At 36.2% G+C, this 26,667-nt stretch overlaps 3 protein-coding genes across 3 annotated transcripts; all 3 read right to left on the bottom strand.

Annotated features, from left to right (window-relative positions):
• Window positions 1–1,484: 1,484 nt before the first annotated feature.
• Window positions 1,485–8,251, bottom strand: LOC118060963 (eukaryotic translation initiation factor 3 subunit A). The gene is made up of 14 exons (XM_035074291.2): window positions 8,164–8,251; window positions 7,599–7,666; window positions 6,633–7,114; window positions 5,679–5,894; window positions 5,194–5,562; window positions 5,072–5,101; window positions 4,519–4,746; window positions 4,254–4,415; window positions 3,729–3,950; window positions 3,428–3,637; window positions 3,143–3,349; window positions 2,852–2,932; window positions 2,490–2,691; window positions 1,485–2,256 (listed from the first exon to the last, which is right to left on the bottom strand). Exons 2-14 carry the CDS (start codon window positions 7,642–7,644, stop codon window positions 1,742–1,744), a joined length of 2,970 nt encoding a protein of 989 aa, XP_034930182.1. The 5' UTR covers window positions 7,645–7,666; window positions 8,164–8,251; the 3' UTR covers window positions 1,485–1,741.
• A 3,178-nt stretch (window positions 8,252–11,429) lies between these two features.
• Window positions 11,430–15,071, bottom strand: LOC118060965 (pre-mRNA-splicing factor 38). Its single transcript, XM_035074295.2, has 6 exons — window positions 14,680–15,071; window positions 13,832–13,953; window positions 13,619–13,709; window positions 13,286–13,412; window positions 13,085–13,173; window positions 11,430–11,995 (listed from the first exon to the last, which is right to left on the bottom strand). The coding sequence occupies exons 1-6, from the start codon at window positions 14,967–14,969 to the stop codon at window positions 11,593–11,595; spliced, it is 1,122 nt and encodes a 373-aa protein (XP_034930186.1). The 5' UTR covers window positions 14,970–15,071; the 3' UTR covers window positions 11,430–11,592.
• Window positions 15,072–16,394: 1,323 nt separating this feature from the next.
• On the bottom strand, window positions 16,395–25,804 carry LOC118060964 (topless-related protein 3). The gene is made up of 25 exons (XM_035074294.2): window positions 25,514–25,804; window positions 24,436–24,615; window positions 24,230–24,343; window positions 23,730–23,888; window positions 23,126–23,300; window positions 22,897–23,026; window positions 22,369–22,481; window positions 22,098–22,233; window positions 21,896–22,005; window positions 21,610–21,679; window positions 21,467–21,540; window positions 21,291–21,386; window positions 21,119–21,211; window positions 20,429–20,556; window positions 20,041–20,278; window positions 19,792–19,959; window positions 19,613–19,699; window positions 18,991–19,143; window positions 18,794–18,904; window positions 18,498–18,677; window positions 18,288–18,416; window positions 18,096–18,191; window positions 17,242–17,424; window positions 16,997–17,154; window positions 16,395–16,882 (listed from the first exon to the last, which is right to left on the bottom strand). Exons 1-25 carry the CDS (start codon window positions 25,591–25,593, stop codon window positions 16,666–16,668), a joined length of 3,378 nt encoding a protein of 1,125 aa, XP_034930185.1. The 5' UTR covers window positions 25,594–25,804; the 3' UTR covers window positions 16,395–16,665.
• Window positions 25,805–26,667: the final 863 nt, after the last annotated feature.

Below are 26,667 nucleotides of genomic sequence, written 5' to 3' on the forward strand. Positions count from 1 at the left end.
ACACCACCGAGAAATGCCTTTGTTTGTGGATTCTTCTTCCGTGAATTGGAAGTGGATTATAGGGTTCTATCTGTATTTGAGGACTATGAATGCTATCGGTATATGATGTTCAGTCTTCAAACACGGTGCTGGAGACAACTTGCAAGTGTTTCTTATTGCCATCTTTTCTCCACTGCCCCTGCTGCTGTTGATGGGAAACTTCACTGAATTGTTTATCATTGTCGTCCAAACCTGCTTTTCAGAACTGGCAACCAAAAAGCGGAGGATTTGTTGATCACCCTTGTCATAACAAGATTTTAAGGTTTAACATGCTAACGGAGGAGTTCGATAGCATCTGCTGCGCGACTGCTGTTTGCACCGAAGTGATGACTTGCTAAATTTGGATATAGAAGAAATGCATCTCCTAAAAATTGATGAAGAACGTTTCAACTACATTCCTCATACTCCGAGCCTCTTCTCTTGGAGAAAGTTTCAGTGATTAGGATGAAGATGTTGCTGGAAGCGTGTTGGTGGATGGTTTTCAACGTTTTTGTCCATCTGTGATTTTTGCAGGCATCTCGAAAACAAAGGAGATGATTGATTTGTGAATGAACAGTGGATCTTGTCATTTCCAATTGAGATAGTGCATCTCTCTGGGTGGCCTGTACAAGTCATGAACTCCATCCCAGTTGCATCTTATCTATTTCAAATGCCTTTTTTGTGTAATGTAAATAGACAGTTAGTTTCACTACAGATTAGACAAGAGTTGAGATGAAAGAATCAGAAGATTTGATGTGAAAAGACAGGAAGACTTGACATGCAATTAAACTTGATATTTTCCTTTTCCAATCTGAACTGGTTTATCGAGTATCGTCTGCTAATTTCCTGACATGGTTAGAATGGATGATGGCTACAGAACACTGATTTAAGTACAATATTTGACAGGGGGGGTCAAAATGTCAAATCGAAATTAGAATTTAAAAAACAAACATTTAGGATAAGTGCGTTGATCTTAGGCTTGATGATTTGCTTGAAACCAAAGAAAAATGTACAAGGCAAGAGCTAATTGATAGCCAACTTTTACATAACAGAAAGAATATGATGAATATATAAATATAAACGATTTAGGTTTTAAGGTTTCATTATAAGCTAAAATTGCCACCATCACTACCTAGTACCTACCAAATCGCTACACTTGACCATAACCACATACTTGCTTGGATAGAACTTGAATTGTGAGAATAGGAGCCGAGACCAGGCCACGTTTCAACATGGATGAATGGTACTCCCTGAAATACAAATGCGGTCTTCTGTTTCAGTGGACACAAGGTAAGAGGAAAAGGGTAAGGAAACTAAAATTTCCTATAAGGAATACTAATGGCTAGAACAGAAGATGGATGATTCCACTGGTAAGGATATAAAAAAAACAAAGTCACGGGCACCTTAATCCCTGAAAATAGGGATAACAAATATCAACTAGGAAAAGAAGTTACACAACTCAGGAGTGAGAAAGAATAAACAACTCTTCGAAAGTGACAGGTCCAAATTACAATAAACATTTCTCAACAATACCATACAAGAAAAGAAAAAAGGAAAAGTCAAGGATGTCACTTTAATGTTTTGCAAGTCTACAAAATTTGAAACTATAACTTAGTAATAATTATTCCTCAAGGGTTTTCCCAGGTGCATTTTCCCTTCATTCAACAAATATAACCAAGACAAAAATGGCCACCTTAAAATGTTCATGTAGACTCTGGGATTATCAGCGACCACGAGGCCTAGATGATGACCAGGTGGACTTTGAACCTCCACCCCACTTATCACCGGGCGGATTCCGATCATCAGGTCTGCTACCACCACTGCCCCAGCGACCACCACCACCCCACCGGTCTGTATCTGAAGTGGCCTGCCTGGTACTGCCACTGCTTCCACCACCCCACTTGTCAGAATCTGGTGGGGCTGGCCTACTGCTTCCACCGCCCCACTTATCAGTTTCTGGAGGAGCAGGCGCTGAGCCTTCAGTTCCACCTCGCCGGAACTTGGGCACATACTTTGCAGGGGCTGGCGCAGCTGCTGCTGCAGCAGCAGCAGCCCCAGGCTCTGGACCGGCAGGAAGCTCAGAAGGCCTATGAAGCCCATCAGTTGCTCTTCCCAAGAGAGTTTCCCTCCTTACCCGTTCCTTTTCTTCTAATTCACGTTCTCTTTGTCTCTGCTTCTCTGCTATCTCATCCAACTTCGCCTTGCGTTCAGCTTCTTCTTTCCTGCGTCTCTCAGCCTCTGTGTTTGAAAACACCAATACATAGAACATGAGTTGGTCAATCACAAACTTGTATATGCTTAGAAAGGACACTTTGTGAACACATAGTTGAATGGGGGAAGGCAAGCAACAACATTGGGGAATAAAAAGTAGAGAAACTTCAGAAATGGATAAAAGGAAACCCATTGAACATAAAATATGGATCAAGTATCGAGTGGAAAAAAGGTGTCCATTCAGTGTAGTGGGTATCCACCTTCATGTTTGCGAGCTTCTTCCTCTTCACGCAGCTTTTTCAGTCTCTCCTCTTCAGACCTAACAAAGAATATTTTCTTCCTCAAAGCTTCTCTCTCTTGTTTCCGAGCTTGAATAATCTGGTTGAGCCTTTCTTCCCTGTCGGCTCTCCTTTGGTTGAATTCTGCCTCTCGACGGCTCTTCACTCTTTCCTCAAATATGATCTGAAAGAGAACAAAAATCAAATTTGTTTAAATGTTGAAAGCAAGCCAACAAAACATTGCCCCACAGAATATCCAGGCCTGGAGGATTTATCCTCATATTTCCTTAGATGAAGTAGCTCGCCACATGACACGTGGAATCACAGAGATATTGGACACTGACCTTGTTCTCCAACATCCGAGACAGCCTATACTTCTCCTTGAGGTCCCCATCATGGCGTTGTCTGCTCAATTCAGTCTCCAGCTGCAATGCAGACACTGATTAGCATGACTTAAACAGCAGCCACAGTAAACTATATCGAACAAAAATATAATTACACTAAGTGGTAACATCCTTTTTTTAGGCATGCTGCAATTTAAGATGTGAAGGACAGGGGCAGAGAAACATTTATATGGAATGATATGGAAGGAAAACGACCTTTCAAGGACATGTGACAAAAACTTAAACAGATACCTGCTGTTCATGTTCATGAAGTGCTTTCTCTTCCACCAATCGTTGTTGAAAAGCAGCTTCAATCAATGGGGCTGCCTCCTCTCTTTTCGCCCTTTCCAAATAATCCATTGTTTTAGCCAATTTCTGTAATTTCTTCTCCATTTCCTGCCTCTCTCTGAGTTGCTCGCTCAAAGCCCTTTCCATTAAAATTTGCTTTGTCACTTTCTCCTACGTAGAAATAAAATTGTCATATCAGGCACAGCTCCCTATTTAATGAAAAGTAAATGAGACAAGATCTAAACTCACTCCTTCTAAGATGGGCTTCTTTCCTCCTTTCCTTTTACTGCGCTTCTCTTGTTCCTCAAGCAAAGCTTGCGCTTCTTCAAGCTCACGCTCCTCAATTTCCCGGAGTATCCTTTGCTTGTTCCTTTGCTCATACTCGGCTGCAAGCCTCTTCTGCTCGGCCTCTTCTGTAATCTTCAGCTGCTTCAGCCTCCTTGACTCCTCCTCTCGTTCCTAGAAGACAAAAATTGATATAAGAAGAAAGCGAACCATAATAAACAATCAATCTGTAAGCTATACTGAGGCAATAGTTCAGATGTCCTGCCATTTCCAAAAGTTGACGTTCTTGTTCTTCCTTTCTCTTTTCAATAATGGATTTCCGAGCAAGAAGTCTCTTGTGTTCCTTATCAACAATCTCCCCTAGTCCAGGTAAAATCTCACCCAGCTTCGATGATTTCTTTGTTGGAGGATAAATCATAGCCCTTGCTTTATTTAAGGATTCAGCAAAAACAGTCAAGTGATCTCGCAAATCATCAGATTCAAGACCCTGAAAGAGTCAAGTGAATGCAGTCAAACTCTGCTATGGTGTTCTCACCAGCACAACAAGAACCAAGTGCAAAAGGCAAGACAGACCACTTGGATTGAATCAATGCAAGCAAATAGCCAAGATGCAAGCACAATATACTTGATTCCAACAAAAGAATTGATACAGAGGGACTCAAGTTAGGAAGTAATGTCAACAGTTCAGAAGTGGAATTCTGTAAAGGGGCATGCAGATGGGAGAATCAGAGAGGAAGAGAAAGAGTAAATAGTACATGAGTAAAAACAATGTTTGCAGAATGAAGCATACCGGAGTGCCAAACAATACAACATGCTTCATATGGTCAACTTTCATAGCTATGAAATTATGTTTCACAGCATCAACCGAAATCTTCTCCACGGCAAAGAAATCAAAAAATGGGATCATCTGAGACAAACTCTCAATTTTCATCATCTGATACACCTGAGACACCTGAAAAAAAAGTATGTATGAGCACATGTGACCACAGATAGAATAAATAAATAATATTGAAACAAACTCCAAAAGAAAAGGTATAGCAGAAAAAATTGTCTACCTGTTGAAGCAACCTCAGGGTAACAAGCTTCTCGAGGGCAGGAACATATTGCGAGAGATGCACTTCAGGCAAAGAAGAAGCTGAACCAAGTTTGCCCCCAAGTTTAGAAATTTTGGATAACAATGGCTGAACCTTTGCAGCGAGATCTAAAGGTAGAAATTCGTGCTCCAAAAGATGGTAAAGATCCTTTACTTCCTGTGTTACACAGCTCATTACACCTTTGGATACCTGAAAATGATGTTGAAATCAGACATTTCAAATGTTTACACAGGGAACAAGGCATATTACAGATACTGTTTCAAAACCCATGGAATAACAATTTCAGTTAAGTAGAGTTGGGGCACATGAATTTGAGTTGGATTACTCGTGGAAATAAGGAAAAAATAGCATTATTATATTTCAACCTTCAATAATAGAAACTACTCTTGAAAAGAAGCACTTCTATATCTATCTTTTTTAATCAATAAAATGAAGAATTATTTATGAAGAAATCATTTTCCAATAAGAACAAAGAACATATATAAATAGCAAGAAATCACAGCTTCAAACTTACCAGTTCTGAAAGAAGGGATGATCTTGAAAGCTGCAGAAAAAACATTATGGAAATGAGAGCCATTAGATAAACTAATAAATGATAGACCAAGAAAGTAAATGCAAGTGAAAAAATTGCATTACCACTTCTCTACTCTCAGGTTTCAGGTCTAGATTGAAACCTATAAGATTAGCCATCCGCAAATTCCGCTCTTTCTCATTTTCAAGTTCCAAATGAGATGCACCATATGTGTGATCATAAGGAGCCACTGCCAAAGCAGCCAAAACAACAGATGATGCTATCATCTGCAAATCTTTCTGGCTTAGGTTTTTATTGAAGCTTTTCTGAAGTGTGAAAAGCTTTAACCATGCATAAGCATGGTAAAGATGACTTGAAGAAATCCAGAAAATCTCTGTTAGCTTCGCATAATAAACCACCATCAAAGATGCCTTGGGAGTTTTTTTGACCATGCACATTAATCCGTGAATATCTTCAATGGACCGAAAAGCTTCCTGCACATGAAAATTGGGTCAAGTGAAGTGAAATAGAATATAATAATACATCCTACAAGAGACACTACAGGTACAAAACTAACATGTAGGAATGATATATAAAGCAATATGCATACCTGCCACAGTTCAAGCTCTGTAGCTACTTTTAGCTGCTCAAATCGTGTATCAAGATACAACTGCAAGCTCTCTGGAGCTGACAGATCAGGTCGGTCCCTTTGGTCCCTATATTTGTTAAGGTTCGATAGATGATTCCTGATGATCTCACACAACCGCCTAAATTCTGTTGTCCGTTTGTATTGCTTACAGAATTGGAAGGCTCGGTGGGCTGTCATCTACACATAACAACTTGAATTCAGTAAGACGCAGTTTCTGCTTTGCCATATGATAATCTTTGGGACTTACATACTAATGGTCATCAGAACAGACACAACCATCCGACCAAGTCATGCACCATGTAATGGTGAAAGATAGTAGAAGTATGAGCACATAGTTATGATGGGCAACCTATGGTAAACAAAGTATGAGCAGATGACTTAAAAGGAGGAGAAATCCATATCATCAAAAGTCCAAATGCTATTGATTGTCAATAGGATAGAAAGAAAAACTCAAAAGTACAATGAGAAAAGGTTGGCCAGCATCAATATTCAGATTCTCATCATCTGATTGCATGCTGATCAACTAAGAAGAAATTGAAACTCAGAATAGAATTGTTAAATAAAGGGAAAACATTATAAACCGTCTATAATTTTTGGTCCATCCAGCTGACAGAGGTTAAAAAAACCTTACAGCTGGGCCTCGGACATAACCCACATGTAAATTACAAGTCACTTGATGGTCACATATCAGATGCACACTCTTATCATAAAAAACAATGATTTTAGACATGTTCTTTCCATAAAAAGCTTAATGTGTCTGCTTATGTTCTATATGTGCATCATATCAAAAATTTATAGAGATAGATGCTGACAATACAAAAAGACCATGTATTGCAAATGTATAGAGATAGATGCTGCCAATACAAAAGGACCATGTATTGCACCAAAACATTTAATGTTGAAAGTAGGAATTACTGCATATAGCGCCTCCAACTTCGAGTTGTTCCGTAATATTTCAAGTACTGTTCTATATGTCTCCCACAAAAACTTGAACCAAGGAGTAACAAGTTCACGATCAGACCTATCCTTTCCCTTCTCACCACTGACATAACTAAGCATCAGATCTTCCGGCCTTTTATCTGCTTCCAGATCATCCACATCAAGAGCTTCTTCAAGGGCTTGTGACTGACTACGAGCTTGTTCAGCTTTCTCAGTGGACAGATGCATGAAATGCTTGATCACCTCCTCCAAGGAAGTGACATTCACTTGTTGGCAAACAATACGATACTGAATCAGACCATCCTTGGCAAACCTGCCCCTCCGCAAGTCAACACAAAGCTCCACATACTTAAACATAATCCTTTCCAGTGGCTTTTGCCAAGCTCGGTATCTCTTCGAAGTGATCAGATCATGAAGAGCTTGCAATGCATCTTGCTTCTGCCCAACATTTATCAACTCTGCAACCATACAAGTAATGAAAATTCAATAAAAATATACCATGGAAATTGGCCTGCTAGTATCACATATATGTCAAAATCTCATAAACATGCAACTACAAAGTGGAAAATAAAAGGCCTGTGACTATTTCCCAACTTCCAAAATAACCATACTAAAGCTACATCTGGAGCAAAGTCTAGTGATGCCTCTCTGGGAAAACAAAGTGGCTCTTCTACAACCACATGCGTTGTTCACTTCGCCTATGAGGCCAAATTTAAATCACAAACAGCTAAGACTTTTTGTTGAAAAAATAAAAAACTATGCAAGATGATTGAAAGATTGCCAATAATGTGACGCATGGAAGCATCAAACTAATTTGATATCATCATAACTTTTGGAACTTAAAACATAACATACATTAAATTCTGAGGTTTGAACACCATTCCAGGAAAATTAAAGTTATGCACTAGAGAGGGCGTTAACAGTTAACAACTCATCACTCACCTTCAGCACGCTTCAATGCATTCTCTGGTTTTGCAAAAGTCGACATGACGCAATCAAAATCTTTCAACCTGCTCAATTCAACATAAAGTATCAAACTCTAAATCACCAAATACAGAAGGTAAAAACCCAAAAAAAGAAAAAAAAAATCACAAAAGCAAAAAACAAAAAAAACAAATTTAGGTCTGAAACATCAAAAACTCTTATACATTAATTAACATAAAAGCGACCGAAATCTTCAAAAAAAAAACACAAAAAAACACACATCATGTAAAAAATCACTAAGCTCACGGTGATTTATCAAATATCCACGCAATCCTCTCATTATAAACCAAAATCGAAAGAACCCACTTCCAAGAACACAGAAATCAACCTCTAGACAACCTAATGCATCAAATTCAATCAAAAGATCGAAACTTTAAGCAAACAAAGCCAAGAAAAAAGAGGATCTCTTAAAGAGAAAACCAAACAATCCAAGGAAAAAAAAAATAGTGTAGGAAAAACGTACAGAAAATCAGTGTAGAAATTGATGGAGAGCGAAGAGATGAAAAGAGAAGGAGAAGAATACCTGGCCGCTTTTGGCTTTCTCCTACAACAGCGTTTTTGAGGTAGCAGATGATGACAAGGGTTTTAGTGTGCGAAATTGCGAGAAACAGGCACTTTTTATAGTCGGCCCATTAAGTGAACTGTCCAAATTAAATTAATTTGGGTTTATAGTTTGGGTCAAATATCATATTCAAATTGTCGTGGATCATACCCAAGTAAAATTATCTATTACCCAATCCACTTTTAGTATGAAACTATATCATTGTCGATGAGTCTTTTGGATGTAAAAAAAATATTCAAGTTAATTTATTTTTTAGTTAAAAAATTAAATTATAGAAAAATTGATTTGATGTGATTTGATTAAATTGACATATCAAAAAAACAATTTGAATTGCCATTAAAAATATAATTTTATTAGAAAATTCAAGATAATATCTTTTTCAAAATTAATACGACAAGATATTAGATTAATTTAGAAAAACTCAGTTAAATCCATTACCAAAATCATAAAACCATAATAACCTATAGAAATAAAATAAAATAAAATATTAAACTTAATATTGAAGGATAAAGTTAAAAACAAAATTCAACTAAAAATAAATTGAATCAACTTAAGTTAACCTATTAAACATGGGTCATGAGATTGAGATAACCCCATAAAAATTAAATCAAAATAAATTATGAAAATTAATTCTCAATCAACTCAATTTTGAAGAATAAAATTAGGGGAAAAAATTAATTAAAAAATAAATAAATAACTTGAATCATGGCTAACTCACGATCTAGATCATGAAATCGGGATAACTCCGTACAAAAATCAAAAATAAATTATGAAGCCCAGTAACTAGTAAACTTAATATTGAATGATGAAATTAGAAGGGAAAAACTAAGTTTGAAATTAAAAAATAAGAAGAAGAAGAAACCCTTAAAAAAAATTTGAGAACCAAAATGAAAAAGACTTTGTCATTTTATTATTCTTTACTAGAGTGAAATACAAAGGTCATTTAATAAATGTGAATTTCAAGCTTTAATATTCATTTTAAAAACTCATTATTTTTTGAATTATAGTTTTTAAACTTAACCTAGGTCTAATAAAAAAAAAGAACTTAGATCATTAAATCAACTCATATTTATAAGTTTTATCTAGAATAACATTCTTTTAAAAATAAAATTTGATTTTGATTCAACCGAGTTTAAACTTTATTTGACCTAGTTAATTGGAACACATATTAAAATGTGAGGTCATTTATATTTGGTTGAGTCAATATTAAAATTGATTCAAGTTAAAATATGATCCAAATTAAGTTTTAGACCGTGAATTTATCGAGTTAACATTCTAGTTTAAGTCATATTTAATATTATATTTCAAATTGAGAGTTTTTATAAGAAAAAAAAATTGGTAAAATTAGAAATGTTTTTTAAAAAAATATATTAAGTTTGCATTTCTTTATATAAAAAAATGATAGATAGATATGGTTAGTTGCATATCATTATCACACTTTAATTTTCTCTCTTTTTTATAGGCTATCCCTCCAACTTTAAGTCTTAATTAGAAAAACTCTTAAAAAACACTAACAAAATAGTTTATTTTTACTAAAAAAAAAATAAGAACATTTTCTCTATTATCCACCTCTAAAATCAAGAAAAACTTCTCTGTCATGGGGAGTTACTTGTCACTTATCACAAAAACAGTAAGTATCCATTGATTCAACTTCAACACTTGAATTATATGCAAGGATTAACCTTTTGGACCTAAAAGATTTATGTGCCTTGCTAATGTGACGTGCTTATAGACTTGTAGATATGCACTAGGAGTAGTGGGCTAGTGGCAATGAAACTTTCACCAGCTTAATCCTCGATCTTACTGACTAATCAAGTCATTTTTTGAGATGGAAAACAAGAAATCCCATGAAAGAAGGAACTTCTCAAGCCACGTTTCCCTCTCTCCAATACCCACTTTTTAAAACCATCTTCGAGTCCCATTTCATTTGTTTGGAAAGCCAACAACAATGGCAAGTAATGCTTTTCAGAGAGGCAAAATGAAAGAAGAAAACCCTAACACTTGTAGAGATATCATTGCTAGCCATGACCCTCCAAACTCTCAACTATATAATGTCTCTTGCTCCACCATGCCTGAACCAAAGATTAGAATCAGAATACCTCAGTTGTTGGCCAAGACAATGCGGAGAAGAAGCAATGATTGCATTACTGATCACCTTGATGATCACGCCAGGGCCAAGAAGGAAAGGGTTGTTAAGCCTAAAAGCCTTCTTCCAGAGAAGTTTGGCCTCTTCTTCCCTAGTGTATTTGGCAAGAAGAAATCACCAAAGGCTTCCTCTAAGGTCCACAAAAATGGAGATGGTTATAAAAGTGACTTGGCGTGGGCAGATGACGGTTTGTATGATGGAGATCAGCCTTTTGGGGTTGCACCAAAGTCTTCATTACCTCTTCTGGAGATTGAAGAGGAGGAGGAGGGGGAAGAGCATGAGAAGCCAACAATGGAAAGGAGAGATAACAAACCAAGCAGGGCAGCGGATATGTTTTTAAAAGTGTCATTTCCTCTATTGGGTTTTTTCACAAAGTATACCAGTCTGAACTTCTTCAGAGGTAAAACCAACACTGATCATACTGTGCTTAGAAGACAGGGAACTAGCCATGACCTGCATAGTGGTGTTGGCATGTCCGATACTCCAGCTGGAAGACAGGAAAGCAGCAGCAACTTGCTTAGGAATCCATCGAGGGTACTCCGTACCGATCAGAAGTTGAGGATGGCTTCGTTCCTGGGAAATACTACGAGGAGCCAAAATGGAGGAAAACCAGTGCAAATCAGGGAGGAAAGCAGAGAAGAATGTGGTGAGGAGCTATGCAAGAAGAGGATTTTGATGGGGGAGAAGTGCAAGCCCCTCAGTTTTTCTGGCTCCCTTCATTATGATGAAGATGGCACTTTGTTGCCTGAGGTACTTCTGTGGTAAGGATTGGGAAAGCAACATGTTATTTCCTTAGGGTTCGATTCATTTCATGGTTTCAACTTCAGATGTTCTGTGATTGTGTTTACCAAATTAGTTGCATTCTATTACGCCCTCCAAAACAGAAAAGTGTTTTGTGCCACAGGATCAGCTGATTTACTTTCTTCTCATGTTTATATCCTTTTCAAAATTGGAAAGACTAGCATAATGCAACATGCACTAACATCAGAAAGTGGACTTCAATGATCAAGGAACAAAGCAGTATCCAGTCTTACCCATCAACTGGTCAGCAAAAAATTGTCCTGCCCCAAGAAAGTCTGAATTAACAATAAAAATGGATGCCATGCCATCCCCTTAAAAATATGTACATTGTACAAGAAATTACGCATTAATATAGACTCAAGCAGATATAAGAGTGAATCTGAACCTACAGCTACCAGCGTTTACATCTGCTAGTAACAGCACCGGACACTTAAGAGCATAGATCATTTAAGTGGTTTCAACCCAAGGGCTGCTCGGAGCTTATTAGCTTCAGCAATCTCCGGATCAGGGTGGTCCGTACCATCATCTTTCCTTTCCTTCTTTTCCTTCTTCTTCTTCTTCTTTGGCTCTTCTGCTCCATCTCCGCGCCTTTTAGGACTACTGCTGTGGGCATGTCTTTTACGATCCCGACTTCGGCTCCTTGAATGACTCCTCCGCCTGCCACGGTCCCTATCTCGTCTTTCACGCTCCCTGCCTTCCCTTTCTCTTTCTCGTTCCCGGTCATGACCATAATCTCTTTCATCTCTCAAACGATAGCGATCCCTGTCTCTGTCCCTGTCTCTCTCTCTTCCACGTCCACGCTCCCTATCATAGTCTTTGTCATAATCTCTATCATAGTCACGATCCCTGCATAAATAGTGAAAATAAAAATGGCATAAGCTTACCCTTTTTCCAATAAACTATGCAGGAGGCATCAAAGTTGCATCTGAAATGTAATTCTTAACAGCCAGGAAAAAAAAAAACAGGAAATTGTGGTAGCACTCAATTGGAAATGGGAAATACAAAGTCACCAATGCTCCAACATCTGTAATGGTTATTGAATTGAAATTCAAAAGTGCTCATGAAGATGCACGTAGTCACATGGCATTTTTAATAAACAAAATTAGCTATCTGTAAAAGCAACCAATTTTATAACTGAAAGCGGAAGAACCCTAATCTATTTACATACTGAGTGGTTTAAAAGTTTCAATATGATGGGCATATAAAACAAAACAGAATGTTTGATTTACAGCAGATAACTAGCTGAAAGTCAAATTAAAATGAGCACCAATGACCATGAAATTGCAATTACAATAAGATTGTCTGATCCATCATACTTCTCACTGCACACTGTCAGTGCAGAGAAACCTGGCAGGATCATTCGATTTCACTGTTGGAAGCTGTTTTAAACCAGCAATGGCTTTAAATGCCATGGTGAAAAAATGGAGCTAGATTTTACTTTACATGTGAATGAAATGGTTTGCTTGTTAGACAACAGCTTCCATAATGGTCTTCTAGTTGATTCACAAAGAGGAAAACTCCTAATTCTGCCTCATATCCATTCATGTGCTAAGAAAGTTATGAAACTCCAAAAGTTTTCAACCATGATATACTGATACTGGTATAAAACCTCAACATTTTATTAAGGGGAAAACATGCATGTAAAAAAGAAACTCAATATTAAAGTTCCAAAGCTCTATGGAGTTCTACCAAGAACCAAATAAACAATGTAGTTCCTACAACATGCCACCAGATCTTCATTGCTATCATCATCTTCAGTCCTATATCAATGTTTCATTGCATGTATATGCACATTTCTCTTAACATCTTCGTGATTCATAAAGAAACCAAATAAGTTGCACAAAAAAATTCCATGATAAAGAATAATAAATCACCAAGTTCCCAAGGAGAAAAAAAATGTGACTATTCGGGAGCCAGAATGAGCACACCACTTACCTATGTCTGTGACTATCACGTCTTCTATCCCGATCCCGATCCCGATCCCTTTCCCTTTCCCTTGCAGGACTTCTCTCATGGTAGTAGTCCTGTAAATAATTCATTAATTGATAAATAAGACCAAGTATGCAATGTGATTTAGAAGAAAGAAATTAAAGAAAGAAAAGTTGCAATATAGCTCAACTTGGGAAGGAAGGATACCCGTTCATCAGCACCATTGTCTAATCCCTCTAGTTGCTCATTCTCTTCTCGCTCTTCCTCTTCTTCAAAATCGTCTTCCAACACACTCTTTCTAGGTTCAAGTGCAGCAAGTGTTTCAAGAGTCCATCTGATGATTATAGAAAGGGTCACCCACATATGGAAGCAAAAATATGGATTTCAATGAAATAGAAACTAAAATGACACAAACAAAAACTCACTTATCAGCTCACAAGTTATATATCCTAAGGCAATAGAACATAAGCCATCTCAAAAATTGTCTGCCCTGCACAATTACCAGATAAAAAATCCTTGAGCAAGTTGTAGAAAAGTTACCTTTTCTTAATACGGGGCATAGCAATGTCACAAGAATAATCTTTTGTCAAGAGCTCGTCGATAACTTCATCCATGTGTGTCAATGCAAATTCTGATAAACAGAATTCAACAAACACGTCAGTAAATTCATCTAAACAGCAGCAGCGACACATGAAAGACTTTGAAAAGTTACAATGAGAACGCAATCAAAAGAAAAGGATTTAAAGAGCTTACTCCCATCAGTTAGTTTTTTCCTCAACTTTCGATAGTCATTATACAAAGGCTCTAGGTAACGATACACATCAATATCAGTCCCAGTAAGTCGCAGATAAAAAGCACCAAGCACACGCACATATCTACACCAAGGCAAAGAAATGTCCAGTTAGAACCCAAGTAGAAATTTTGAGAAATGTAAAAAACAATTAAGAAAAAACTAAAGAGTACGCAAACCAAGTACAAACACTAAGAACAAAGAGTCTCATATCTCTCCTCTAATCACCAGTATCTCAACAAACAAACAGACATCAAATCTTGTAACTTCCAACACAACAATACTAAAAACAAACAAGATTCTAATCTTTTCCTCTGTCACCTTATTTCCATTCATTTAAATTCCATACCTTTTTTATAGCAAACAAAACAAAAACCATAGAAGCTAAAGAAAACATAAATTAAATTGAAATCTTCTTTCTTTCTTTTTTTCAATTCCAAAAGTTCGAAGTCTCCATTTCATTTTCTTGCATAAATTAACCCAAAATTTCTTCTTGCTTTTGAATTCGTTGATCTACACAAATGGAGAGCAATTAGCTCAATCCTACATATATATAAAATAAAATAAAAAACAACCCCACACCAAAATTTATGAGACCCCAGTTACTTTTACCATAAACTTCCCCAAACTGAGTTATTATCAGAGGAAAAGGGTAAATAACGCTGAATACACTGAAACTCACACTTAAAATACAAGCAACAAAGGTAACTAACACTAAATAGAGACTGATAATCACAATTAAAATCAATTTAGAACAAAACCCAAATGGTAATTAACAGTTAAATTTTTTTATAAAAAAAAATTCACTTACTTGTAATCTTCGTTTTTAATGAATTCAACAACAATATCTTTCTCAGGTTGAATTTGCAACATCTTCATGACCAAACACATAAACGGCGTCGGCTTACGATTTCCACCGTAAGTACCACCTAAGTGATCGAGTTCCATCGCTTTATCGACCAAAGTCTCTGCAGTTAACCCAAAACATTGTTCTTTCCAGTACGTGTGTTGATAGATTTTGGACCGCAGGATTTTCTCTACTAGGTTTTGTGGGTTTGTCCCTCTTATGTTCTTCGCTGTTGGATCTGTTCGATTCGCCATTGGATTTGATGAATTTTCGTGGAGATTTTTCAGAAATGTATAGAGAAACCCTAATAAAAGAAGTTGGGGATTATAGAGGGAGGGGAGAGTGTTCCGTCAAGGAGGAGGAGAGACGGTGCGTTTTCATTAAAGGGCCGTGAGATTAGAGCCCTAAGAGGATAGGGCCCATCAACATGTTGGCCCATTTGAAATACTACTTGTGTGTTTGACTTAGATTTTACAGTTGACGATTTAAAAACAAAATAGATTTTGAAAAAATATTTTTAGTTTTGGTTTTAAAAAATATTTTTTTTTAAATACTCTAAAATATATTTTTATTTTTAAAATAAAAAAATATATGTCTCCATAATAATAATAATAAAAAAAAACATGTTATTTTAACTTCTACAAAATAAAATTTTAAATGTAATTATATATACCTTTTAGATTTTAATAAAAATCATCTTAAGAAATTATAAAAAATTTTAATTATTAAAATGACAAAAGCTTCTTAATTTTCCAATAAATTTCATAATGCTAAAAATAACTACTCATATTTACTCTAAAAAGAGAGAGAGAGAGAGAGAGAAAGGAGAGAAACATGAAAGAGAAAATGAAAAAACATAATCTAGCCATTGTAAGAACATTCAAGTTTATTTATTTCTAAACACCATAAAATTTTCTTAATTTATCTAAAATTTAAAATTCTAATTGAAACAAAAATAATTCATTCTTGATATTAATTTTTTAAAAATAACATGATACTTGTCGAGAGGCATGGAGAGAAGAAAGAACACAAGAAGAGGGAATTAAAATATATATATATATATATATAGATTGGGCTTATCTTTCATTAAGCAAGAAGGATAAAGATCCAAGAAAGGTTTTTCTCGTTCATGGTTTGCAATTTGGATAGATGAATCGACTCTCATCCTTCCCTTTTCCTAGTAACCAAACAACTAGAAGGATGGTAAATCATTCATCCTCTCCTCATTTGACTCAATCCATCCTTCTCTTAGCCATCCCTCCTAACAAATATGGCCTGTAACCTTTATCTTAAAATTAAAATTTTCTTATAAAAAAATAAATCAAGATATTAAATAATAAAATTAAATAAGAATTAACTAAATAAAAGACACAAAAAACAACCCACACTAACTCAGATTAATCTATCAAGTATTATTCTCAAAATTAAAATAACCTAATAAAAAATAAATAAAACAAATTATAAAATTTAATTGATCAATATTCAAAGACGAAATTAATTTATATATTAATTAAAAAAATTCAACCAAATTAACCCATCAAATATTACCAAAAAAAAATATTAATTGAAAAAAAAAAAAAAAAAAAAAACCTATTCTAACAGGTTACTCCTTGTGAGGAGATGACCAATAAAACCCAAATTTTCTTCCCCCTCCCCTCCATGATAATGCACATCAACCATGGTCACAATCACAATAGCGTTTATTTAAAAAAAAAACAATAAAATTATCGATACAAGAACTGTTCAAAAGTGCAAATCAGTAGGCGAGAGTAAACGGAAGAAAAATCAAATAACTACAGCTGACTTGACAAGTATACAAGAACGTGTATCTAATCATCGATGTCCGATCTTACCTTTGATAAGGGACATATGGGGGACTAAGAACCTAAATTCTATGTTGATGAATTACAGATGCCACCTGAGCAAATACAGTATACAATAAAAGGGCTCTCATCTTTGCAGTTGATCTGGTGTGTGGTTGCTTGTAGTGGATGATGATGTTGTCCGACCATTTAGCACCCCGTTATCTACAGGCGGACTTGTTCCCCACTTCTTTTCTGATTCTGTGGGTTCTATAACTTTAACAGACCCATCGGTCAACCCAACAGCTAGCTGGTTGGGATCGAGTGGATGAGTAGCAACAACTAGTGGGTGAGCAGTTTGGCTCCTACAGAATCACACACCCAAGGGTAAGTGTAGATCAAGACGGCACTACTAGTTGTGGGAGGAATAGCAGGTGGCAATGGAAACTCGAGTACAAGGCACGCTAAAAACCACATACCCGTTATATGCCGAGGGGGCAATTCGGCATCTAAGTCTCAGGTGATCGGAGTCAAACACTCCAATGTTACCATCACTGAATGTGGCGTAAATTAATTGACTGTTGCAAGAGTAGGCTGCATAAGATATGGGTGCAGAAATGGCATCTTGCGGTACCCACTGCAAAGGAAAATCAAGAGAATGTTGATGCTGTCACTGAATCTCTTAAAGCGGACAATAATAAAATATTTATGTCAAACCTCGTACCTGATGGATACGCTCCATCTTGGAGGCATCATATATTGCTAACTGGGTCTCATGAACCACGAGCAAACGAGTCTGATCAGAGTGGAACTGAACACGGGTGTCACCAGTAGGTGACTTTCCTGTTGGAATTTGAATTGCAACTGATTTTCTTTTCTCCCATGTATCAATGCTCCAGATGCAAAGCTGCAGAAAGTAGCTATTAAGGTGATTGGCGACACAGATACAAAAGCTATTTTACACGTGAATGGTTGCATGGTCATATGATATAAGGGTTTCAATAGCGTGACATTTTTAGCAAGCAAAGAATTTATCTGCCAAGATAAACACTTGATCTCATATAGTTGGGAGACAGCCAAATAACATGCTCAAACAGTGATTTGAGTGCTGATTATAATCCCCAGGTTATTACTCGGAAATTATCCCCCACCATCCCTGGAAAATGGCCAGTTCTTCCCTTATAACTTTCAAATTCTATAATATCAATGATATGGATTACAGTGACACCGATCCTTCCCAACTCTTATAAATGAAAGGAAAAAAGGGGGTTTGGAGTAGGACCTAGAAAACAAAAGGCATATTATCCATGCTTTATCTTTGTTTTCTTCTTTATGATGCAAATAATCCAACCCTAGCGGAGCACATAAATGGGTTCGGCTACAATAAGCATCCACAGGAAGGCCCCCTCAAACAATGGTAAATATACCAAACCAGCATCTCTGGGGGGCCGAGTGCACATGCAGCTAACAAACTTTAAACCCAAAATCTAAACTCTCATGAAATAGCCAAGTGCTTCACTATACTAGATTCAATCAAAAGCTGATAGAATAAAAGCAAGCATCGTTTCTCCCATTTACCTGAGCATCAGCACCTGATGAAACCAAGATATTAAGATTGGTGGAAAAGGCTAAACCAGTTACTCGTTTCTGATGACCCTTTAATTTTGATTTTACCTGGAAAAACAAAGCAGAGGCATTAGATCCAGCTAAGAGAGTGGAATCATAATGCAAGAACAAAAATCAACATGTAGATTTTTAGCAAGTAATCACCTCATCCACTCTGACATTGTATATGTGAATAGTTGAATCCTCCATTCCAATGGCTATGATATTGTTATCCTGTGGATGGAATGCTAGGAAGGTTGAAGCAGGGGGAGGAGACATGAATGTTGTCATCACCTGCAGACCAACCAATTTATTGAAAATACTAAAAATTATAAAGCTAACCATATTATGCAAGACATGCATGTGCAGACAAACCTTAAATGTCATCATGTTGAACAGTGAAACCTTCCCACCAGTGGCTGACATTACATACGAGTCATTCTTAGAGAGAGCTATGCACGGAACTGCTTCTTCAAGGTTGACACCTGAGACATCATTAGTCATAAGAAGACCACTGTTTGGTTGCCAATGCTGTGGAACGACATTGGCAGTGGCCTTTTTAATCACCAACCAGCTTCAGAAATCCATTCAACGATAGAAAAGACAAAATAAACAAATCTAGAGAAGCAAAAGGAAAGAAATACATAAACTCATTTTTAACCAGATATTACCTTTCCACTTGGATTTTGTTCATTGCGTGGCCACTTCCAAAGCTTCTGAATACCATTTGCTCCTAGTGCTAACATGCCAACACCAGAATTTGTATACAGAAGACGAACAACCTGTATAGAAAGATAGAACAGTTGACACATTATTAGAGTAGAAAATCAGGTAATAAAACACAAATAACAGAAGAAACTTAAAACACCTTGCTTGATGTATCTGTGCTATCAGGCAATGTAACTAATCGACACTCGCCAGGATCTACAATTTCAGCCAATTGCCAGGGTTTTGTTTTATCAATTACATCATCCACAGTTCTTGGCTTTTCCATGCTTCTATTCATTGGATCAACTCCATTCTTAAACAAGAAATTCAAAAAAAAAAAAAGCATTAGTCTCAATCATTTGTTACTGCACAATTATGTTAGAAAAATTATGTTAGAAATTAAGAAGACATAATATCAAAGGGAGAAAAAATATCATAAACAGGACAGAGCCTTCAAAGGAGGGCCAAATTTCTTAGCAGATGACTTTGTTCACTAAGCAAAAAGTATTAAGCAAACATCCTGTCAAGAACGCAGGGTACATGGTGACTTGAAAAGGAGTGCATTGTAAAATGAAGGAAAAAGATGACCCCATCTTCTCTACCATGTAATTGCTAATTAACTAAAACTACAGCTAACAATGCCTCTCTGTAACGCATGTTAAACTTAGGCCAAGGAAACAATAAACTCAATAAATTCTGCAAGCCCTGAAAGTAGAATGCCAAAATTTTGAAGAAAACATTGGTAAATCAAAACTAGAGTTAAAATCACATAGTTGACGTACAATAATCGGAGAAGGCCTGACGGGAGAGCTCCTTTCCACTTTAAGATTCACTGGACTGGCATTTACTATGCTAGAAGTGCCAGAAACCTGACCAATGAACAAGAAAAGGTCCAAACAAATCTTAGAACATTAATGCTTTCAAAGAAACAGCCAAGTTTGCTAAAAGTAATCAACGTAACCTTGATTGCAGCAGATTCCATAGGTGATCTCAATGCTTCAAAAGAATGAGTCTCAACTGCTCTCAATGATCTGAGACCGGCAGCGTTTGCAAGTATCTTGAATCCATTGTCTGCAGTGGTAACAGCAAGAAGATTCCCTTCCTTGTTGAATCTCAGGCGAGGAAGAGTCTGTCACAATTAATATGATTAAGCAACAGTTAAAAAGCAGAGGTGTTCCATAAAAGATAAAAGGCCATTGACAAAAATAACCTGTAGTCCCCCATCTGCATCCGTGGTTGCGATGACACTGATATTCTCCATATCCCAAAACTTTATCTGACCATTATCACCAGCAGCCAAAAAGTGGTTTTGGGTAGTGTCAAACTGCACAACACCACCAGGTGATTTCTTTCTAAACCCAAGAAAACTCCTCTTTACCGATCCTTCACTTTCATTCCATTCAACTAGATAAGAGTCCCCTTCTTCACTTGTTCCACAAGAGAACAACCTGGAAAAAGGAAAGGAAATGAACAATTGTTGAAACAAGAAAGATCAAACAAGAATAATGCTCAACATGGATTTCATCAGACCTCATAAAAAATGTAGAAATGGAGTAGCAGAAAAATAACAAATCAAATTTACAGTATGATTAACTTACCTACTACCATCAGCACTGTAAAGCATCGTAGTACACCGGTGGCCAGGAGCAACATAATCAACTCTAGATCCTATATTGTCATATAGCCAGGCTTTTATTTTCCCATCAACAGCAGTTGAGAATATGAACTGCAAGCATGCAATTACAACAGTCAGTGCCACATAAACAATGCTACACTATATTAATTTAGTAAATGTGATATGACTGTCAACACAGCACTTGAATCACATTCCAAACAATAGTAACCGGTTTAACAATCAGCAGAGATGAATGCTTGATAGACTGGCATCAACATAATATAAAAAATATTTTGAATGAGCATGCAGATAGCACAACCACCACCACCATGCTAGGGAACCAAGCCATCAATTACAAGAAAATAGATAACTTTCAGTTAGCTTTTTGCTTCTGTTGTAAAATAGAAGATTCTATATTAGGTTGTATATAAATTAGGCAATAGATTTGGTATTAATCAACTGCTATAATTTAGGGGTCACTCCTAATATATGATTTGATTCGGTTTCTGATTTCATGTCTTGTATTCTCCTTTAAATAATATAGCTGTACAGACTATTTTGAATAAAGTCAATAAACTGATTTCCATAGAATACTGTCTTCAGCTTCCCAAACAGCAATGAGAAGAGAAATCAATAGAAAAACAGCTGAGCCCTTTGCTTCCATTTGAGATACCTGGATGTTCTCTTTGTGGTGTGGACAGATATTATAAACTGGTGCTTCGTGACCTTCAAAATTAAACAGCTTCTGTCCCGTCAAATCCCACACCTGTTTCACTTCTTCCATTAGATAACATTGGAACCCTAATTTAATAAAAAAAACTCTCCTGACAAGTTATCTCGCTTACCTTTATTAGCTTGTCATCTCCACAGGTGACCACACAAAGTTGTTTGTTTGGATGAGCAAAAGCCAAATCATTAACACCACCAACATGGGCATCAATCTACGGTGACAAAGGAAAGTCAATGCTATAGTTACAGATTTTGGTTCAATAGCCAAGCAAGCAACAAGAGATTGAATCACCTCTAAATGTTGGCGCAGATCATTTGGTCCACTATATGCATACAAGTGAATCAAGTGCTTATTAAATGCAGCCCCTGTAACGATAAAAACATTAAGATACCAGCAGCACAACTTAAATGTTTTATCTAACTACTGTTACATACCCACAAAATTTCCATCGGGACTCCATGCAACACGGGTGACAGAAATTGATGCATCTTTGAAACCAGAAGCCTGCAAGAAATTGCATATAAGACCCACAAAATAGCTGCTTCAAATTCCCATATGTCACAAGTTACAACAAAGATGTCCAATGAAACCAAAAACTTGCCGCCACATTGATGGCATAACAAAGGTTCTTGGTTTTCATTTACAATCAAAGCAAATGGAGCAACGTTGTGAAGAAAATATATTAATACAAGTGCAGTACAAAAGGATATCAGAGAGGACCTGAAATTGCAATGAACAACCTTGCAAGTCCCAAATCTTGAAGGGCTTTGAAAACAGTCTCTCCCGGGAGATGAGTTCCCAAAGTGTAATTTCACCATTAACAGAACCAACTGCTCAAATGACACAATAAGTTAGAGGGGGGCAGGAATGCAGTAATGTATTCCAATATGATCATTGACATATATTATCAATATATATATACCAAGAAGCAATGTGTGCTGAGAAGGATGAAAATCCATGCTCGTGACAGTTGACCCTTGATGCAGGGCAAAAGCTACTGTCCTTGGCAGGTCTTCCAGAGACCAAGATGCCTGCTGTCTAGATGCTGGATATGTAGCCTACAAAAGAAAGCCTGTCCATAATTAGCAATGAAACAATGGAACCTAGATTTTAAGAACAGTACACATAATGACAAAAAAAAACATTGTGAATTATCCTCAAGTTGTACATGGAGCAAAATTAGCACAAAATACCTCTTCAACAGATTGGGCAGGCCGGAGACGTTTCATTAGTTCATGATCAGGATTTTGATAATCAACAATACCCGGGGCAGTTGGCGGTGTTCTTTGACGTTTCAAGACTGAAACTGAGCGACAAGCAAGTATGTTAACCAAGAGTCAACCTCTTAATCATCATTTCCCAACTCCCAAATAACCATATTACCCATGTTACACTATCTGGTTAACTAAAATGAGGTGGAATCAAACAGAGATTGGAAACAGATAGGAAATTATTGGAATTCATGGACCCCATCCCCAACACATCCTTCTTTCTCCCGCAAAAATATAAGAAAGCATAGGAATAAATGTAACCATTTTGGATCCAAAGACGTGTACCAAGTAAGAATGTGTCATTGATGCAATCAGAGAGAAGTTCGATGTTGTTTCAGCTTTACCTCTCTCTCTTTTTTTTTTTAAGTTCCTCAGCTTATCAGTTATCACTATTTTTTAAAAGTGACAGGTTTGCTAAAAAGTGAAGTAAAACTCAATCAAATTGCAAACCTTGATTTTGAGGAATAGGAATTGATGATGCAGTAACAACAGCTGCTTGAACTGATGAAGAAGCAGAAGCATTTGCCATCCAACCAGCTAAGGCACCAGCATTAGCTGCTGCACCAGTAGCTGGAAAGGGCTACACACCAAAAAGATGAAATGAATTTTTCAGTGATCAACACCTCAAAATCAAAAGCCTGTTCTGGGTTAGGAAAATAAACAATTTAAGATATCATACACCATGAGCCCCAAGAGATGTATAAGGAGCAGGCTTTGCAACAGCAGCAACAGGAAGACTGACAGGTGCAGGAGCAAGAGGACCATTTGTAGGTGAGCATGTGTGGTCTATGAACAAAGTCTTGATGTCTGGGTTCGACCTTGGATGCTTGCATAATTGGTGCTGCCAGTTCAAACTGCAATGACAAAATAGTCACATGCAATGGCAAACATTGATATGGAAAATATAATCGAAAACATAGCAGCATGGAAAATAGATGATAGTAAATCGAAGATCCCCTTTGGTTCAAAGAAAACCATACATCACTGTATGCATATGGTCAAAACATTAACTATGTCAACTGAAAGCTTCAGAAACAAAATAATTTCAAGTGATCTCCTAAGATGATAACATTAGTAAAAAATGGGGACTCAAGCCATGCTAATTTAATAAACTATGTTATCTGATAAATAAAATCTATCTTTAACGCAGAAGAACATGAGAAATGCAGAACTAGCCAAACATAATAAATCACGTACAGCATAAATCAGACCTCATAATAAACAAAATGTCCTAATAACAAAAAAAGATGCTCGTTAATCAACCAATGCTATATTAACTTTACCTCTGATTAATTAGAGTCCTCAGTCGAGATGACTTCAAGGTAGGAAATGCAAGCTTATCACGAAAGAGAGGATTTGCTTCAATTAGCTTTTTTAGCTCTACCAACATGATGCTACGAGCTGTTTTAGTGTCGCCATACTTAGACAGCTGCTCATTTTCCCTGTATCAATAACAAGGAGAAAGGATGGTCATTTAAACAAATTAGAGTTCTCTGTGTTTCCATAATTCATATAAGAAAGCGACTCCATGAATGCAACCCCGCACTTAGTACCACATATTTTCACTGGTTCCACAAAAAATGAGGGGAAGAAAAAAGTTAATAAATAATAGTTGAAAATGAGCAGGAATTAAGCCTAGCTAAGAAAATCATTTTGTCAACCAATTGATCAATTTCAATATTTTCCCAACACTCAGCAACCAAACTGATCAAGAAGGGAAGTAGATGGTGACATTAAACCTTGCTAGATAACCCATACAGCTTAATGAGAGAGAGAGAAATACCTGAAATTGTGAAGAGTTAAAAGCTGAGTGATTTCTTTGTACAGTTCCTCATTAAATGTCGAGAACACCTTCAAATCACCCACTAAAATTTCAACCGCCTTCGACTTGTCTTGCCTGTAAGTATGAATCAAATACAAAAAAAAATGAATGGAACTCTTTCAAATTAGAGTCAGAAAGTTTCCCCAATAAATCTTGATGCAATTTACCGATCAAGCGCTTCTAGGTACTTCTGCTTCCTGATTTCAAAAAATATCTTCATTGAGTATCTGTTATCATCGACTTTAGTAAACCCCGCTAAGTACTTTTCAACTTCATCCCATTCTCCTGCCAGCACTTTCTCCTCAAAGTACTTCATGTTGAAATAAAAACCAGATTCCTTCTCAAGCCTAAAGCACACAACATTTGCATTCAATCAGAATTTCTCCATCAATTAAGTCACAAATATTAAAAACCAACAGACCATCCAAATCGCAAATATTTCAACTTTTACATTTTGAATAACCCCAACCCTGACAAAAATAAAATAAAAATAAAAACCCAACTCTCAGCCCAACAAAACTCCCAACTCTTTCATCACTCAAAGCTCAATAAATCAAAACCTCAAATCACTCAACTACATCTAATCCAACGGCCTCATTCAAGTTTTCAAAGATAAAATTCAACAATTACAAAGAATTAAGACTTGAAATATTTCCTTCTTTCCCCGATAATCAAAAACAGATCTTTGAAAATTTCTCTTTCCATCCAAGTTTTTAAGTTAAAATTCAAAGTTTCAAACTACTAAAAAAATTAACTCAAAATCTTTCTTCTTTCAAAAAAAGAAGACAACCTTCCAAAACTTCTCTTCCCCGCTCAAAATTTTTCTTTTCCCTGATTTCCTCCACACCATAAAACCAACTTATCCTTTTTTATAAAAAAAAAACAGAGAATATCAGTAAATTTTTAACAACTTTCAAATTTTCAACTTCCACAAACAGCCAAAAAAACCACCACCACGCCACTTAAATAAGTTTAACAAAAACTAATTAGCACTTTATCTATAACTCAACAACCATAAATCCATCCCACATAACAAAAGTTCAAAATCCACAAACAGCACATATAAAATACAAAAACACCAAAAAAAAATACAAATACGTACAAAATACACACAGAAAGATACAGTAAGCGAGACTTCATTACGATAACGCTTCAAAATCCACTACTTTCACAAACAAATACAAATACATCCAAAAAATACACAAATACGTACAAATATACATACAGGAAGAGACAGAGGCTTACTTATGGACAGACTCTTTAAATTTTTCTTCTTCGAGAAACTGAAGTATGAGAAACACCAATTCTCTACTCAAAGACGACATTTTCTTTCGATCAATCAATAAAATTAGCTCTTTAAAGACACTAATTACTACCAAATCTAAGCTTAATTGAGCTGAATTCAGTGACTTCAGAGCTCAATTAAGGCTCTTAGAGCTCGGAAATCGAGACTACTTCTAGGGTTTCAAGGCTGCGGTTTGAGAGAGAGAGAGGAGGAGATAAAAAGAGACTTGGTCTCGCTATCTTCGATGCGTTGTAGCTCTTTCTTTCTTTTTCTACTGACCTATCAGTGATAAGTAAATGAAATCATCTGATAAGCAGTTGGGGTTATATGTTTGCGTATCTGCGTATCGTGATAAGTAGAGTTAAGTGGCGAGCCGGATTCGAAACCACAAATTCAAATCTAGTGAATATTCGCTCCACACGTCCAGTCGGTCCCTCGTTATTTGGTACTGTCGCTTTCGCTTTTTATTTCAATTTATCGCGACTTTATCTATACCTAAACATCTCACGAGTTGTTTCTATACATGGGATTTTTTTTCTTTCTTTTTTAAGTAGGGTGTTTGTAATTGTCCTGGTCTTTACTGTTTGGTCTAGAATATTTCTATACATGGGATTTTAGTGTAGTTTAAAAGAATAGGATTAACAAAATATATTTGATCAAAATTTCTATATAATATATTTTTACACCTAAAGTAAATGAAAATCAGGTTTTTATAAATAAAAAATATGTTAATTTAGCATATATAAAATTAGATTTCTTTTTAAATTGACACTATTAATTTAAAATTTTGACAAAATAACATTTTTTGAAAAAAATTGACAACATAGAATATTTTCACCTTATGACACTTCTGAAGCGCTACATTTAATAAATATTATTATTTTATATTTATTTTTAAGCTTGACAAAATAGTTATTATGCTTTAAAAACATGATAACTTAATATGTAGCCTCATTACCAATCCTCTAACTTAATTAATCTGGCGGTTGTATAAACTTGTCGACCGTTTCACACAAAAATCATATTTTTATAAACCTTGTCTTCCAACTATGTTTTATGAGTGTCAATGTAGTCGAACTTGCGATAAAAAATGATTTTGAGTAGTTAGGTGTAT

The sequence above is a fragment of the Populus alba genome, chromosome 13, assembly GCF_005239225.2.
Source record: "Populus alba chromosome 13, ASM523922v2, whole genome shotgun sequence".
In the NCBI taxonomy this organism is placed as follows: Eukaryota; Viridiplantae; Streptophyta; class Magnoliopsida; order Malpighiales; family Salicaceae; genus Populus; species Populus alba.

What these genes read in the sequence shown, in the direction of transcription:
- LOC118060963 (XM_035074291.2), bottom strand. Translation starts at nt 7,644, where the DNA reads ATGTCGACTTTTGCAAAACCAGAGAATGCATTGAAGCGTGCTGAAG. An exon ending in AGTTGGAGGCGCTATATGCA is followed by an intron (nt 5,895 to 6,632) that starts GTAATTCCTACT and finishes TGTTATGTGTAG; the next exon opens with ATGACAGCCCACCGAGCCTT. An exon ending in AACCTGAGAGTAGAGAAGTG is followed by an intron (nt 5,102 to 5,193) that starts GTAATGCAATTT and finishes TTTTTTCTGCAG; the next exon opens with CTTTCAAGATCATCCCTTCT.
- LOC118060965 (XM_035074295.2), bottom strand. Translation starts at nt 14,969, where the DNA reads ATGGCGAATCGAACAGATCCAACAGCGAAGAACATAAGAGGGACAAAC. An exon ending in GAAAAAACTAACTGATGGGA is followed by an intron (nt 13,710 to 13,831) that starts GTAAGCTCTTTA and finishes TCTGTTTATCAG; the next exon opens with AATTTGCATTGACACACATG. An exon ending in ACAATGGTGCTGATGAACGG is followed by an intron (nt 13,174 to 13,285) that starts GTATCCTTCCTT and finishes AATTATTTACAG; the next exon opens with GACTACTACCATGAGAGAAG.
- LOC118060964 (XM_035074294.2), bottom strand. Translation starts at nt 25,593, where the DNA reads ATGTCGTCTTTGAGTAGAGAATTGGTGTTTCTCATACTTCAGTTTCTC. An exon ending in CATCTCTTGGGGCTCATGGT is followed by an intron (nt 23,027 to 23,125) that starts GTATGATATCTT and finishes TTTGGTGTGTAG; the next exon opens with CCCTTTCCAGCTACTGGTGC. An exon ending in ATCTGCGCCAACATTTAGAG is followed by an intron (nt 21,387 to 21,466) that starts GTGATTCAATCT and finishes TTGTCACCGTAG; the next exon opens with ATTGATGCCCATGTTGGTGG.